Source organism: Mastigoproctus giganteus, chromosome 9, assembly GCF_048544385.1.
Source record: "Mastigoproctus giganteus isolate SK-2022 chromosome 9, ASM4854438v1, whole genome shotgun sequence".
Taxonomy (NCBI): domain Eukaryota; kingdom Metazoa; phylum Arthropoda; class Arachnida; order Uropygi; family Thelyphonidae; genus Mastigoproctus; species Mastigoproctus giganteus.
Window position 1 is genome coordinate 112,826,309 of NC_143583.1, and position 16,213 is coordinate 112,842,521.

Consider the following 16,213-nt stretch of genomic DNA (forward strand, 5'->3'; position numbering starts at 1 on the left):
GTGTGTGTGTGTGTGTGTGTGTGTGTGTGTGTGTGTGTGTGTGTGTGTGTGTGTGTGTGTGTGTGTGTGTGTGTGTGTGTGTGCGCGCACGTGCTTTAGCAATCTCAAATTTAATTAAAATTGGTCAGACAAAAATTCATATGTATGCTTTAGCTTATTTCATAGCTCCCATTTTGCCTACAGAAATAAAATATTACTACAAATTTCAAACAGCAGCTGTAATCTTTCCCAAAATTTCAAGAATTAATTAAAATATACTTAGGTATGCTTGTAAGAAATTTCAGCCATGTGGTTAGGTTAATTCATTTCTCCTATGCATTCACTTTGCCATTTCCTCACCCCCCCGCCCACACACACACAAGAAATACTGCTACACAAATGTATAAAATTTTTGGTAAACATTTGTTCAGTACAGCGGAGAAGTTTTTAACCACTGAGATTTGGAAACTGAATACACCTGAATTGAAACACCATCTGCACGTTAAAGCTTTGCTGCTTGCAAGGTGCTCATCAAATCTGGTAAGACTATAAACATTTTTACATAGAGAAATTTTGATTTTATAAAGACAGTATTTGGTCATTAACAATATTTATCCTATATGGATTAGCACGTTCACTGCCTTTACATATATATATATATAAAGGCATCAATGGCACAAGAAGTGATGTGATGTCACACATACAAGTCCAAAAGGCACCCAAGTGCTGTGCCTTAATGCATATGAGCAGTCATTCCTAAGCAGTCAATAAACAAGTGCCATAAAATAAAAGCAAAGAAAATTAACAACTACTAAATACTGACACACTAATTGAACTCTTGCAGCAAAACCTGTTGTTTTTTTTTGTTTTTATATCTGGAATACAATTTTATTTGATTTTTGCTTGTGTTGATGTCAGTTTATATACATGAACAAACTTCTTATAAAATTTTAAAATTTTTTTCTGATTTACAGCTCAGCACAAACGTAAGTATTTGCTTTTAGCTATGAATACCAAACTTTTACTTTTTGTCTATTATTCACAAATTTTCAGAATGCGGAGAGTGTCAGAATGTTGACACTTTTCAGCATTCCAAAAATTACGGTACATTGGGCATACTCTAATATATATGCAGCGACAAACATGTTAATCATTTAACTGTATCACTTTAATACTGCTAACTTAAAATTAGCAAATCCAATTTTAACAAGATAAAAAAAATCTCAAAAAGAGGAGAGTTTAAATTAAATCCATCACCTACCACCTCCTTGTATCTGTATTTCAAGTGAACCATTTATAATAAGTACATCCATGCAAATTTTGGGCAGCAGCAACACTGTCAACAACTCCACCTGTGCAAACTGTAAGAAAAATTTTTGAAATATGTGCATCAAAATCAGACTAGAAATTATCAGGCTTTATTTTTTAAACTGTTTTGCAATTAAAAAAATAAAGCCTAACTTCAATATATCAATTGCTGATTGCATAGATGAAATATAACTGTACTGCAATTAAAAGTAAATATATATATATATATATATATATTTATAATAAATAGAAAATAATTTCATAAGTAAGAATATTAAGCTGAAGTAGTCATTGTGCAGGATTCAGACCTAGAGGAAATGCAGAGAGGAAAATGGAAGAAAGGAAGATTAGCATTAGCAAGGGCACATGATGCAAGAAAGCAAGCTTATATAACATCAGCCAAAAAAAAAAAAAAAAAACCCTACACACACCCTTCTCATTTCACCCATTCACTCACTCCAAATGCTTGTCCAATTCTGCCTTGAACCTATTTAAGCTATCAACTTCTACAACGACAGATGGAAGTTTGTTCCAGCAATCAACCACACGCTGGATAAAGGCAAACTTCCACACATCTATCCTACAACTGTCTTTCCTCAATTCGAATTTATGCCCTCTCAGGTGATTATTCTGAGCAAGAGGAAGAATCCCATCAGCAATGAGCATGCTCAAACCATTCAAGGTTTTATACGCCTCAATCAGATCACCTCGCAGGTGCCTAGTCTCCAGACACCGTAATTTGCAAAACTTAAGCCTTTCTTCGCAAGAGCAACCTTTTGTTCCATTCACTAATCTTGTTGCCCTTCTCTGCACTCGCTCCAGCAGCTCTACATCCTTCCAGACCTGTATACAGTACTCAAGGTGTGGCCTGACCATTGCCTTATACAAGGGGATAATCACCTCCTTATCCCTGCTAGAAAAATTCCTGTATATCATTGACAAGACACCATGAGCTATGAGCTACTCTTGAAGACCGTCTGCACTGCTCAGAAAACTTCATATCTGCTTGCACAATTACCCCCAAGTCCTTTTCACTCTCTACCACTGTCAGTGTAGTACCACACAGTTGATACTATTACTCTGGCATTACTACTTCCCATATGCAGTACTTTACATTTGTCAATGTTAAACTTCAGTTGCCACCTCTCAGCCCATCTGCTCAACTTTTCTAGATCCTGTTGCAGCAGCATACTGTCATTAGTGTCATTAACAACCCTGCCGACCTTCATATCATCTGCAAACTTGGACATTAAGCCTGATATACCATCATCGATATCATTGATGAATACAGAAAACAACAATGGACCCAACACTGAACCCTGGGGGACTCTACTAATAATATTAGTCCATGAAGAGCAGTGTCCGTTGATTACCACTCTGTCTTCTCCCACTCAACCATTCCTTTATCCATAGCAGCAATTTGCCTCCAATGCTACACTACTCCAATTTATGCAGCAGTCTTCCAGGTGCAACAGTATCAAAAGCCTTTCTAAGATCCAAATATATATCAAAATTATTCTTTGCATTCAGTTCCTTTGTGACTACATCATAGTATCTAATCAAATTGGTCAGACAAGACTTCCCCTTAACAAATGCTAAAAGCTAAAAGAATGTGAAAACTATTAATGATCCTAACAATGTAATAATGTACATAATCAATATGATAAAGATTATATCCATAAAATACAATTTATAAAATATTTTTATTAGCTTATTTGTTATTTGTGTTTAGACATCAGAGTTATGCATTTCTTTTTATATTTATTAAATACTGAGCAATTATTACATATGTAAGATCTGGGATAAGTGCATAATGGAGTCAAGTGAATTGGTACCTGGGTAAAATATGATTTCTGCATTTTGCCCAGTCTTGTAAGTTTGTGTTCCTTTTCTGGTTCTTATATTATAATACTGAATATTCTACATGATCAAGGCCACCTCCAAGAGCTACAACGGAACAGGTCTTAAAAGACCTAAGCCGGACCAAGTTCATGATGATGATGATAATATTCTACATGGGTTCCTTTAGGATTTGTTTATAAGCACTTTAATTTACTTTTCTTTTCTATATTCATAATCTAACTACTAACAGATCATATTGTTTGGGAATACATCAGGCATAATATTCATAATTCCTACAACTATTTAATTTTAACAAAAGAATATCGTGATCTCTAATTCCTTACAAATTGCTGATTTATATACATTTAGTTTTGGTTATTGTATTAAGCTGAGTTTCACATTGAAAATCAATACCTGGATTTAGCATTATATTTAAACTTTTACTTTGATTTGACTTTTATAGTAATCTCTACTTCGATTTGGACTTTTACATTTAAGCTCATTACCTCTTATAGCTGTACCTATAACCCAGAAAATTTTGACATAATTTATAACAGTGTTTTTATAACCAAATCTGGGTTGCTTCAATTATAAAAGTAAACTTTATATTTAAATAGCTGTGATTTTGCTGCATTAATTACATGGCACTTTTGAAATTCTACAGTTGATATCTTGCTGTTTTATTTACTACTTACACTCTTGCATATTTAGTGTGGAAGCATATTTTTAAGTGATATTGCCTTTTACGTAGTACACTCAAAAAAGTTCCCAGCAACACACGCTGCTACTTATATGGTTTGTACTATGGCCATAAGGTTTCGTGGGACTTGATGTTAACCTTGGTGCACACACATGCCAAGTGGGAAAACTGGCTCGACTACTTCACTTGCACATCACAGCTAATTAACTGTGGAATGTCACAGTTTCAACAGCATGCTAACGTAAGTTCTTCTTTAAACTTGGGAAAAGTGCTAAAGAGATGATGCATTATTTATAAAAAGTTTATGGAGATGAACCTCACAGTGGACACCCTTCGACATCACAAAATGACAAAAATGCCACAAAAGTGAAGGAAGTTGTGTTAAATGATAGGTGAATGACTAGTGTTGAGATTACTCATGAAGTAAGACTGTCTGTAGGCTCAGTACACACAATCCTGATATAAGAGTTAGGGATGTGTCACATGTGTGCAAAGTTTGTTCCATGGACACTGTCTGTTGGACAATCAAATGAGCTGCAGGAAAGCCATCGCAGGTTAATGTGTGTCAAAAAATTTCACAGAATCCCAAGCTTCCTAACAAAAGTAGCCACTGGGGATGAGTGGTCTCGGGATCAGTTCACACATGATCCCGAGACCAAGAGTTGAAATCTTCTGAATGGCACATAAAATTGTGCCCCACAGCCCAAGAAGTTTTATGCAACAAAATCCAACCCCATGTGCTGTCCTAGCAGCCCATCCGCACAGCTCAGAGAACTTCATGTCTGATTGCACAATTACCCACAGGTCTTTTATGTTTGCTACTACCTTGAATTTAGTACTACAAAATGGGTATATACTTCTGGGATTACTGCAATCCATATGCAGTATCTTGTATTTATAAATGTTAAAACTTCAATTACCACTTCTCAGCATATCTACTTTTTCTAGATCTTCTTGCAGTAGTATACTCTGATTATTATCATTAAGCATCCTGGCAGCTTTAATATCATCTGCAAACTTAAGACATCAATATCATTAAAAAATATAGGAAACAACACTAAGCCCTGCACTGAACCAATATATATGCACGCATATGTCATGAAGAGTTATTGATAGTAAATTCACTTTACTGCTCCATGCTTTCTCTAATTGTTACTTCCTGGCTTCATGACATTGATGCATCATCTGGAATCAAACTGTTTATGTGTGCACTTCATATTTCATACAGCAAGTAATCCTATTACTGAAATGTTCTCAGCGTAGGTTGAAGGGCACAGTTTTAAAATTTGCCTTCACTTGCTGACAGGTAAATTAAAGGGAGTTTTAATTTCCAAAAATTAATTTAAAATATATGTTTTTAATACAGAACATGGATTTTTCATGGTTATGTCCCAAAAAGATTTAAAATACAAATGACACAAAAAAATGAACAATTTTTAATTATTTTTTGCTGATTTTTCAAATTTTCACATTTTGAATTTTCTAGAAATTACTGATGAGTTAACGCACTGAATGGATTGAGTAAGCTCAATGCTGGTGGTGGCATCCTTCCTCTTACTCAGACTACACACATGAGGGTCATAAATTCAAACTGAAAGAGGGCTGTATAATAGATTGCGGAAGTTTGCCTTGAGCCAGCAGGTAGTTGACTGTTTTAACAGGCTTCCATCTGGTGTTGTGAAGTAAACAGTCTAAAAAATTCAAGTAAGAATTAGGCAAGCCATGAGAGGGGATGGTGTGAGAAGTGTTTTTTTCTGGATGATGCTGTATAAGCTTGTTTTCTTGTAATATTTAACATTTACAATTAAAATGCAGTTAATTCAAAATTCACACACACACGTGCACGCAGAAATGTGTGTTATGCATTTTTCTAGCTAATGAATATTAAATAAAATTAGATTAAAACAACCCGTTCTTAATTTCAAACCCTCGACAATGTCATCATATAATTTAATTTCAACAATTAGTATTTGACAAGAAAAATAAATTTCAGGACGATAATATTCAGTATTCCTCTAGATATATTATTATTTCTAACACTACCAAGTGTTTGAAGATATTTAAAAATAAATAAATATAATGTACTTACTTAAAAAATGATAACACTGCAGTGATGTTGAACATGCCACAATACAGCTGAGCAAAACAGCAAAAGAAAACATTATTGTAAAGACAATAAGGTGAAATTAAACCTTTTAGAGGGGTGACAGATGAAAAAAAAAACACAAAAAAGAAATTACATGAAATTATTAAAAGAGGTATTCAAAATAAAGTGTGAGGTACTGATCATAATTAAACAAAAAAAGAAAAGAAAGACTTTCATTATAAGTTACGCTTTATATAAAATCTTATGCTAACCCCTTTCCCTTCTTCCATATTTTTTCTTTATGAATTACCCTCAAATACTCATTACTTTAATTCTTACCTTTTGGACATCTGTCTTTACATTTAATACATTTGTGTTTGTCTGTTTCACTCTCAGCATAACCAGGAGGGCATTCAGGCAAACACTTTCCAGAAAATGGCTTCCAATGCAGAGAAGGCCCATATGGAAGATTCATACTATGGCACTCATCTTCTCTCACACAACGTCTATCTAGATACTGAAAAAAAAATAATAATAATAATAAAAAATACTGTTAATTAAAAAAATATGAACACCATATTTCCATTTAACAATTTCCTTAAAATGATACATACATACATTTTACCATCTATTATATAATCTTGATAATCTAAGAGTAATATCATCAGATGATCAGTCAAACCTAAATAATTACTTGAAATCTATAATCAGCAAAGTTAGAGTTTATATTTGTTTACTTTATCTGATTCCCATCTATAAACAATGATAAATCCTCTTGATTCTTATGAAAGGTTTTGCCTAATACACTCATGGAAGAGTGTATTAGGAGTAAAATGATTAATGGTAATACCATGAATAAATCTCACTAACTCAGGATTTAAAAAGTAAAAGAAACTTAACAGAAAGCATTAATATAGAAGTCAAAGGCATTTCTGAAAGTGAATGCAAGTCATAAAAATTCAATATAAGGAACATTTAAGTTTAGTTGTAGTTCAAGTGATGATATGCTGGCTTCATATTTAGGTTTAATAGCTATTAAATTAAACTAACAAATACCCTCACATTCTGACATAAAGGGCTTTTTTTTTTTTTACAAATAATAATAATTAATCAATCAACTTAAAATGGAAATAACCTACTTATACATGCAACATGGCTGCCAACACTTGACTCTTGGAAAGCAGATTTCATAACTTTTATCAGGAAAAACAAATTTAAATCCACATATTGGCATTGAAATTAAATCCCACTGATAATATATGCATTTTATGTTAAAATAGAACAAAACCATGTTTGCCAATACAATATACTTTCAAACATTAGCACACCCATGATTTTATCATAAACAGACACCACAAACTGAATTACTACATCAAGAAAGATACTGTTGCAGAATTTGCTCTCTTCAGAAATGATAGGTCAGAATTTTGTTTATAATAATGGATCTGTTGTTCTAGACTTGGCTGTCAATAGCATTTCTAGTTTTATTAGAGAGAGAGAGAGTAGATCTGAACTGATATTTGATATTTTCATCTGGCTGAATATCCTCTCACACTGCTATGAGAAATTATTAAAATGGCAAGAATGACTTGAAATAATTTGCTGTTATACTTCAAGTTAACTTTTTCACTTGTCAGTTTCCCACCTAAGAACAATTGTACATCAATCCTTTCTTTTTTCATTAAAAATAATTTCTTTGTCTTCAATGATTAAAAAAAAAACAAAGCTTTTTGCTTCTTTCTTTTTTGATGATTTTTTTATTTGTTATTAGAAAAGGAGTAGCAATCAAAAATGGTACATTTTCCAAAGCCATCACTACCTCTTATTTCTCTGTCCAGTTTAATTAACAATGATAATTCTTCTGTTCTTTTTTTACTCCTCCTCATAATCAAGAAACAACACTCTGAATATTGTGCTTGTACGATCAGCATAGCACTCAGGAACATCATGCTCTACGATAAATGATGCAAATAAGCATTCAGCACATATGATAGTATCATCTTTACTTTGAAACACAACATCTATTTTCACATATTCTTATTCTTAATTGTTTGCAAAAATCTGATATCATATTTTCTGCCATTTGAGACTGAAAAATCATATTTATATATAGTACTTAAGCATATGTGCTACTTTTTCCACTTTTTTTACCATAGACAGAACATCTCGGATACATCTTCTAAACACTAATTGTATTTCTCTGACATATTACTGACAGATGTTACTAAATCAAATTCAGTTTCACACCACACATACAGAGAAAATACAGTTTAAAGTTGCAGTATATCTAATATTCAATTTTGCACATGTTCTAACACATTTTATGCAACAAGACTAGCACACTTAATGACCAATTTATTAATTAGAGAACAACACTGAAATTTCATGCATAAATTTCAATTTTTTTTTTAAATATTTCGAATTTAACGGAGAAGCTGTGGTTAATCATTGCTTTTTTTTTTTTTTTTTGTCAAAAATATGGAAGGGGAACTATATTAAGATGGTGAGTAGGAGAATGGGTAGAAAGAAACTAGACCTTCGGTGTAAATCCAGCTACGACAGTTAACAGTTATGATAGTACTTTGTATTAGAAAACTATAAATTTGAAGTATTAAATTAAAAGATGCACACGATACATCTAGCTGACCTCTCACAGAGTTTGGCTAAAGAGAGGGTGATGCACAAAATGTTGACACACTTATATCCTCAATTAAAACTGAACTATTAGTTGAATTTCATTTAAAGTTGTAGCAGTAGTTTCTGGGAAATTTGATAAGAGCAGCAATAAGTCACAGCACTTTCCATGCATGTGAATCCCATGTGCTCCCATCATAAAGCAAATTAGCAGAAAAGTCATGCCTTACAATTAAGAAGACTAAAACTGTGTTTTTTCTTTTTTTTTTTTGGTGAAACAAGAGCATAAATGACACATGGATGAGATTTTGGGTTTTCCTTGAAACTCACTGGGTATCTGTAAGAAACACAATACTTCATTTATCCCAGCAGTTTGAAGAGAAAGGCTGCGTAAAGGGGAAAAAACCATGAATTACCAGCATTCATTCTACAGAAAACGTTGAAATCCTGCTAGTTGCGATGTAGTGCAGTCCAGGAAAGTCAATAACAACAGCAGATTATGACCTTAATATCTTGGAATTCTATTCAAAGAATACCTCAATAGGATTTGAAAATGTTCCTATACAAAATTACAGTTCTGCAAAACCTTCCTGAAAATGATAAACAGAGAGAAGACAATTCACTAAATGGGGGGGGGGGGGGAATATAGCATTACACAACACCTGCTTTTCAGATGAAGCTTCTTTTCATTTGGGCAGGGCAGAACATTCAGAACCTCCCCACCAGTTTCACAAGAGAATAGCCATAGAAGGAAAGTTGCTGTTTAGGTAGCCCTGGCAAATCAAAGTTTAACCCAACTATATACACCGATGCGCCAAAACATTATGACCACCTACCTAATATGATGTTGGTCTTCCAAGTGCAGCCAAAACAGCCCGTACCCAGCGAGGCATGGACGCTACAAGATTTCTAAATGTCTTGTGGTATCTGGTACCAACACGTAACCAACAGATCCTTTAACTCCTGTAAGGTCCGTGGTTGAGACGCCGCAGATCAGAGTTGCTGTTCCAACACAAACCACAGATGCTTGATGGGATTGATGTCTGGGGGAATTTGGAGGCCAGGGCAATACCTGGAAGTCTTCCTCGTGTTCTGCAAACCAGTCTCGAACAATCCGGGCGGTGTGGGATGGCGCATTATCCTGCTGAAAGACAGCACTGCCAGAGAGGAAGACCGTTGCCATTAAAGGGTGTTCCTGGTTAGCAATGATATTTAGGTAGGTGGTAGACATCAGAGTGCCTGGCACATGGATGACTGGACTCAGGATATCCCAGCAGAACATTGCCCAAAGCAGGACACTGCCACCACCGGCTTGTTTTCGTTCCACGGTGCATCTAGGCACAATCACTTCCCCAGGAAACAACCCATGTGGACGGCTGGGTACGCACACGCACCCAGCCGTCCACATGGTGCAACAGGAAACGTGATTCATCTGACCAGATGACCTTCTTCCAATCACTCAGTTTTGATGCTTACATGCCCAATGTAGGTGCTGTTGCTGGTGAACCGTGGTTAGCAAGGTCACTCAGAGCAGCCTGCAGCTACGCAGCCCCATTTTCAGCAGGGTTCGATGTACTTTGTGTTGTGACACATTACTCCCGTCACCAACATTCCAATTACCAGCGAGTTGCACCACAGTCCCTTCTGTTGCCATACACCATCCGGGAGAGCCTTCGCTCACCTCGAGCATCGATGAGCAGTAGTTGGCCAATGTCTCGCCAGCGGTTCGTGGGTTTCCCTCCTCAGACCACTTTCAGTAGATACTAACCACAGCTGACCGTGAGCACCCCACCAGCCATGCCATTTCAGATATGCTCTGACCCAGTCATCTGTCCATTACAATTTGGCCTTTGTCAAACTCGCTTAAGTCCGCTGCCTTTCCCATCTGCAGAACAAGGGTAACACTGATTAATGAAGCTCACTGTCAGGTGTTTTTATACCACGTCCCGACCGCGCATGTGCCGTAATTCACCCGCAGTTCCTTTGATTTGCATAATGACTCGCTGGTCATAATGTTTTGGCTCATCGGTGTATATGCAAACAGGCCTAAAAACGGTTCTGTTAGCAGAATTTATTTAAAATTATGTAATTATACACAAATAAGTGGATGTTGACACTAAGTTAGGTGTATATGCACATCTCCATAATAATAACGCACTTCTTTATTTTGTTCCAAGTTATCATTTTTATTGAATAATAAAATTTTAATCTCAAAATTACAGACACTTATATGACATTTAAATGGATGGTGAAACAAAACTATCGGCTTATTTTTCAGAAATATTTTGCCCTACCTCATAAGTATTTATGGGGCATTTTCTTAAGCACCTTCCTTGATAAACAACATGCCGACAAACAAGACAATCAGATGGAGACATACCCGTGCAACCACCAAGGCATTCGGGATGGCAACAGGAACTACTACTAGGCCTTGAACAAGTTAAATTTCTGTGTTCACATTCTTCAGAGCAAACTATAATAAAATTTCAAATATATGAAATTATAAAAATATACTTTATAAGGGGAAAGAGCTTACAAACAAAAAGCTATCAGCTAGGATAGTTTATGTAAAAAATTCATATATTTCAAATAATGTTTTAATGTATATGAAGATTAGTTTTTCCCTTTGGGGAAAACAAGATATTAAAGACCGGCGGAATTACTCAAAAAGTACAGGTCACTGTTGAAAAAAAGCCGTGAAATAGGGTTGAATTTGAAAGTGTCTGCAATTCTGCCCAGACACGATAGGAGGGAGTACATGATGAGAGCCTTGTCGATCAATTCGGCCTTGGAAAGATTGTGCAAGGCTCAAGGGGTAGAATTTTTTTCAGCCTGGACTGTACTTGTTAACAGGAGAGATTGCTTCTACAGGGATGGCATACAGTTAAATAGAAAGGGTGCAAGAATATTTGCTGATGCTATCGAGGCAGTGTTAGGTGGGTCGGAAAACTGCTAGTTTGGGGGGATACAAAGACTAATAGTTTAACAGTAACCGCAGGCAGAGGTGAAGGTGATTCTTGCACAACTTCTATTAGAATAAGAAGCGACCTGGAGCGAGGGGTGTTGGGGGTTTCAGGGACGGATGGCAGTCATAATGGAATAGTTGGGTATATGGGATGTGTTAGGGTAACAAGGAATAGGCATAGAAGCATGTATGCTTGCATGTATACCAATGCTAGAAGTATAGTAAATAAATTTGATAAATTTGAAGTGTTGGTCAAGACATCAAAGGCGGATATTGTTGGGATAGCAGAGACGTGGTGTCACAAAGATATAAGGAATGCAGAACTGGAATTTGGGGAGTACAATGTGTGCAGAAAAGATAGACAGGACAGAAAGGGAGGGGGTGTTATGCTGTTAATTAAGAAAAACATAAAATCAAAGGAAGTGCACCCAGTTAATACAGATGAACAGTGCTCTGTTGAGTCAGTTTGGTGTGAGATAAGCACTGCGAAAGCAAAAATAAGAGTAGGAGTGTGTTATAGGCCTAATGACTTGAATGAGTACAATGAACAATTGTACAGAGAAATAGAGTGGGCCAGTAAATCAGAATGTCTTATAATGGGGGATTTTAACTTCCCAGATATTGACTGGAACTTGTGGGTTGGTCACTCACACACCAGTCAGACTTTTGTGGATTTATTGGATGATTGTTTTCTGCAGCAGCATGTTCGAGAGGCAACCAGAGAAAGTAACACTCTTGATCTGGTTATCAGCAGTGATCATTCGTGTATTAAGAATTTGCAGATAAAGGAACCACTAGGTGGCAGTGATCACAGTGTGCTGAAGTGGGATTTACTCAAAGAGGTAACTACCATCAGGGGTAAAGGAAAGGGTTTTTGCTTCCGTAAAGGAGAGTACAGTGGTCTCAGACAGTTTTTAAATTCTGTACAGTGGGATCAACTGACGATGTTACAAACAGTAAATTCTAAGTGGGAAGCATTCAAGAAAATAATCGTGGAAGCTACTAGACTTTTCATACCGATTAAGAAATATTGTTCAAGGTTTAGGCCTAAATGGTTGTCAAATGAACTAATGACACTCGTGACAGAGAAGAAAAATGCATGGGATGCATATAAATTATCAGGCGACGCAGAAGCCTGTGGCAGATATCAGCTACTCTGTAATCAGGTCACAAAGGAGGTTCGGCAGGTGAAGGCGGATTACGAGAAATCTTTGACAAAAGATGCTAAGAAAAACAGCAAGGATTTCTTTACTTATATAAACTCTAAAAGGAAGGGGATGAATCTGATTGGTCCACTTGACATCGATGGTTCGATTGTTGATGATCCTGCTCAGATAGCAAACAAATTGAATGAGTATTTTGCATCTACATTCACACGTGAGGAATTATTACAGTTTGAAAATGGAAGAAGGTTATCAAATTGTAGCAGTGTGCTTAATGATTTTGTAATAACTGAGAGCAAAGTGGAGGAGAAATTGTTGAAGTTAAACATAAGAAAGGCACCTGGGGTGGATGGGATCTATCCAGTTATTTTAAAGGAGGCGGCAAAGCAACTAAGCAAACCCTTAGCCATAATTATGAGAGCATCCTTGGACTCAGGAGAGGTTCCCACAGACTGGAGATGTGCAAATGTATCCCCAATTCACAAAGGTGGATCGAAGGGTGACACGAGTAATTACAGACCAGTTAGTTTAACTTCTGTTCCGGGTAAAATAATGGAGTCACTGGTTAAAGATGCATTGCAGGATCATCTAGACAAGACTGCAGCAATAATTCAGACACAGCATGGGTTTGTTAAGGGAAAGTCTTGTCTGACAAATTTGATTGGTTATTATGATGTGGTCACAAAGGAACTGGATGCAAAAAATAATTTTGATATCATATACTTGGATTTCAGGAAAGCTTTTGACACTGTTGCACATGGAAGACTACTGTACAAATTGGAGCAGAATGGTATTAAGGGTAAGTTGCTACAATGGATAAAAGGATGGTTAAGTGGGAGAAGACAGAGGGTGGTAATCAATGGGTGCTGCTCTTCGTGGACTAATGTTATTAGTGGAGTCCCACAGGGTTCGGTGTTGGGTCCACTGTTGTTTTGTGTATTTATCAATGATATTGATGAAGGTATATCAGGCTTAATGTCCAAGTTTGCAGATGACACAAAGGTTGGCAGGGTTGTTAATGACAGTAATGGCAGTGTGCTACTGCAACAGGATCTAGATAATTTGGGCAGATGGGCTAAGAAGTGGCAACTGAAGTTTAACCTTGACAAATGCAAAGTACTGCATATGGGTAGAAGTAACCCCAGAGAAACGTACCAACTGTGTGGTACTACACTTAAGGTGGTAGAAAATGAAAAAGATCTGGGAGTAATTGTGCAGTCAGATATGAAGTTTTCTGAGCAATGCAGACAGGCTGCTAGGGCAGGTCATGGGGTTTTGTCAATGATATATAGGAATTTTGCTAGCAGGGAAAAGGAGGTGATTGTCCCTCTGTATAAGGCAATGGTCAGGCCACGCCTTGAGTACTGCGTACAGGTCTGGAGGCCTCATTTTAGGAAGGATGTAGATTTGCTTGAGCGTGTACAGAGAAGAGCAATACAATTGGTGAGGGGAATGAAGGGATCCTCTTACCAAGAGAGGCTTAAGTTCTGCAAATTGCAGTGGCTGGAGACTAGGCACCTGCGCGGTGATCTGATTGAGGTCTATAAGGCCTTGAATGGGTTGAGCACGCTGAATTCTGATGGGATCCTTCCACTTGTTCAGATTACAAACCTACGGGGACATAAGTTCAAATTAAGAAAGGACAGATGTAGAATAGATGTGCGGAAATTTGCCTTTAGCCAGCGGGTGGTTAATTGCTGGAACAAACTTCCATCTGTCGTTGTGGAAGTTGATAGGTTAAATAAATTTAAGGAGGAACTGGCCAGGCATTTGGAGGGAATGGTGTGATTTTTTTTTTTTTTTTGTTTTTGGCTGATGCTGCATAAGCTCATACACTTGCTTTCTTGCATCACGTGCCACTACTACTACTACTACTAAAGAGGAAAAACTACATTAGATAAGGATACAAGAGGATTATAAAGCTAATGTTCACCTTTACTCTGGCACATGAAAATATTATCAATATTTTGTACAATGAAACCTGCTTTAACAGACACCTCTCTAAAAGGGACATTTCTAACATGTTGTGGATACTCACACTTGGGTCGTCCCAATCCGAAGTATTAGAAATTACATGATAGACAACCTCTCCAAAACGGACATACTCTAACATGGACACGGACACTTTAATGTTCTTTTGGTACTTCCAACCTCCCTTGATGGGACACTTTAAATGGTAACTGGTCAATAGGCACTTGCAATGAAGGCAAGTGAAGGTCAAGGTCGCTGCAGTAAAACTAATTTAGACTTGCAATGGCCATGAATTATTCACAGACTCAGATGGCATAATGTGTCATTAATATGTTTACCACTGCTAGTAAGGAATGCTTACAAACTTATTTGGGCTGTCCAATACAGTTCAACTGTTGCACATTACTTAGCAAGGGTAATAAACAGCCAAACTGAAAAATGCTGTATCCAGAATTTAAAAAAATAATAATAATAAAATATAGTACTGTAGGTAGCAAGTATACAGGATTCAGTATATTTGCTACAGTACTGTCAGAATACAGAAATCTGTTTGTGGTATATACATTTAAGAAAAATGTGTGGGAACAGATATGTAATACATTATCTTTGGGAGGGGGGAATTCTACCAAAGAACTGTACAGATATTTTTGACCAGTAACCCATTAGGATTTTCCAAATCCAAAAACTTCCTTTAAAAAACAAAAACATTATTGTGTGAATCAGATACATGATGCATACCTGAAACCAAAAGCAATAGAGGATATGTTTAAGTTTTTATTCATCAACCAGAAAATTTCAGCCTGCAGTAGATAGCAGCACAATTGCAAAACTGTAATCATGACAGAATTGATTAACCCCAAGATGGGCTGCAACAAGCTGCCACCACTGATATATAAATTTAGAACACCGTTTAAAAAGAAGCCAATTATGCAGTAGCACAGAAACTTCATAAAGGATGCCTGTTTGTGCGATCATTCTGGATGAGGTAGTGTCAAACAGAAATCAGTAAGGCCACAGTGGAGATGATTTGGGGAAGTTTTATGCAAAGCCCAGAGAAATCCATGACATACCAGCTGTGAGCAAAATTCCTCATTATCCATAATGAAATGAAATGCTCTAAACAAAGCAGTTTATATTTATTTTTTATGAAAAGTTAATTACTAAAAGTGTTTACAAAAAGTTGTGTTATTTATTAAAAGTTAATTAATTGAAACAAGTATCTATGATGATAATCAATAAAAAAAAACTCTGGATAAGCAACCATTGAGTGAATTTCATTTTCCTAATTAAAACCCCAAACACAAGAAATATTAGAATCTATAGTCCTTAGTACTGTGCATGGATCGGAGGTTGAGAAAATGAAAGAAGATATTTGTTGACATTAGACTTGAACTTCTGTAGATTGTAATTTTCGGGAAACACATATGAAGGAAGGTTGTTCCCGAAAATAAAAGTTGAATGAATAAATGAGGTAGAAGAAAAGTTGGTTCTGTGAGTTTGAATTGGGACAGTAAATGGATGTTGGCTGGTTGCTGCTCTTGTTCGGGCTTTGAAAGAGAAAGAGA

General features: G+C 36.3%; 1 protein-coding gene across 1 annotated transcript in view; it reads right to left on the reverse strand.

Moving 5' to 3' along the window:
* Positions 1 to 16,213, reverse strand: part of LOC150080650 (insulin-like peptide receptor) — a 514,932-nt gene that overhangs the window by 310,217 nt on the left and 188,502 nt on the right. Inside the window, 4 exon segments of the mRNA XM_090381758.1 lie at positions 1,241 to 1,277; positions 1,279 to 1,340; positions 6,255 to 6,432; positions 10,844 to 11,022. Of these exon segments, the coding sequence (XP_090237884.1) occupies positions 1,241 to 1,277; positions 1,279 to 1,340; positions 6,255 to 6,432; positions 10,844 to 11,022 (456 nt within the window).